Source organism: Limulus polyphemus, unplaced genomic scaffold, assembly GCF_000517525.1.
Source record: "Limulus polyphemus unplaced genomic scaffold, Limulus_polyphemus-2.1.2 Scaffold9660, whole genome shotgun sequence".
Taxonomy (NCBI): domain Eukaryota; kingdom Metazoa; phylum Arthropoda; class Merostomata; order Xiphosura; family Limulidae; genus Limulus; species Limulus polyphemus.
Genome location: NW_013675270.1, coordinates 285 through 1,802, shown reverse-complemented (window position 1 = coordinate 1,802; position 1,518 = coordinate 285). Strand labels below are relative to the sequence as shown.

The 1,518-nt window shown below is 33.5% G+C and overlaps 1 protein-coding gene across 1 annotated transcript in view; it reads left to right on the top strand.

The window, feature by feature from the left end:
• LOC111083470 (protein dead ringer homolog) overlaps window positions 1–1,272 on the top strand; it is a gene marked incomplete at its 5' end in the record, with an annotated part of 18,854 nt that extends 17,582 nt beyond the window's left edge. The window contains one exon of the mRNA XM_022380010.1: window positions 595–1,272. Coding sequence (XP_022235718.1) covers window positions 595–704 — 110 coding nt within the window. The remainder of the gene's footprint in view (window positions 1–594) is intronic.
• Window positions 1,273–1,518: the final 246 nt, after the last annotated feature.

The window sequence follows — 1,518 nt, the reverse complement described above, 5'->3', positions numbered from 1 at the left end:
TTGTGACCACGCTGTGTATATTATTTTAGGTTAAAGCGTGTTAAGTGGTATAGTTGAGATGAGTTAAGAGGTGTAGTAGAAATGGATGTTAATATTCCTGGTTAAGTAAATGAATAAAGCAGAAATAAGTGTTAACATCTTAGATTAAGTATTAAGTAGTATATTAAAAGCGAATAACAATATTATATATTCGTGTATGTTAAACGATATGGTAGAAATTAGCTTAACCAACTTGATTTGTGTTAGCATTCCAGATTAAGAAAGTAGTGTGGCAGAAATAAGCGTCTAGTTTAAGATGTGTTGAGTAATGTAGTTAAAAAAAAATTTTTGTGTAAGGTGTGTTGAGTGGTGTGGTAGAAATGAACATTAACCTCGTAGGTTAAAGTGTACTTAGTTGTTTTGTAGAAATGAACATTAACATATAGGTTAAGGTGTGTTGAGTAGTATAGTAGAAATTAGCTAGCTTGAATTTTGCAAAAATTCAAAATCTTATAACACATTTTCAAGATTTATTTTTACACTTTAGGTAGGTGAAAGAGGAAGACAAAATTAATTATCAGACCTAATTTGGAACTCAATTTGCTTTTCTAATAGGTGATGGGCGGTCTCCTATAGACAATTCCCTGGTGGTGAGTATGGAAATTAATGGCGTGATGTATCAAGGAGTCCTGTTTGCTCAGACACATCGAGGACGGATGACTTGACGATCGTTCTTACCATTTTGTCTATCCTCTTCACAGTGCCTTCTCGCCTAGATCGTATAATAATATCTTCATGTGTGGTCAGTTATTTTGTGTAAAATCAAAAACATATACTGTATCGGTGCTGCCACCATTACACCTCTAAAAGGCCGATGGCAGCAACAGGCAGCTAACAACGTAGTTTGTAATCTGTTTCATGGTTTCGTGAACATGTTAAAATAATGTGAAGTTTCTAAACGTACTATTTCCAAGATCAACTACAAAACTGGGATACTGGCTTTATCATAATTCTCAGGAACTCATATTATGGAAGAGCTTATCTATAGATTATTCAATGCTTTCATACTCTGTGCTATTATCGATTCTTGGGTTTTGTTTAGTTTAAAAAATTAAATAAAAATTTGAAATTAACCTAATTATTTCCATACTATACTCGCAATAGTACATTATATTTCATGAGTGATACCTCTTAGATTGTTCAAATCATGCACTTTCTGGTTTTCTTTTTCTTTTAGCTCATGTAGGTAAAATACCAAGTGTCAATCTATTTAAGGGAATTGTGTAGTAATGCTGCAGCAGAATTAATATGTAATATTGACTTGGTGAGCAGCTGAATTACTATGTAATATTGACCTGGTGAGCAGCAGAATTACTATGTAAGATTGACTTGGTGAGCAGCTGAATTACTATGTAAGATTGACTTGGTGAGCAGCTCACCAAGTCAATCTTACATAGTAATTCAGCTGCTCACCAAGTCAATATTACATAGTAATTCAGCTGCTCACCAAGTCAATATTGCATAGTAATTCTGCTGCTC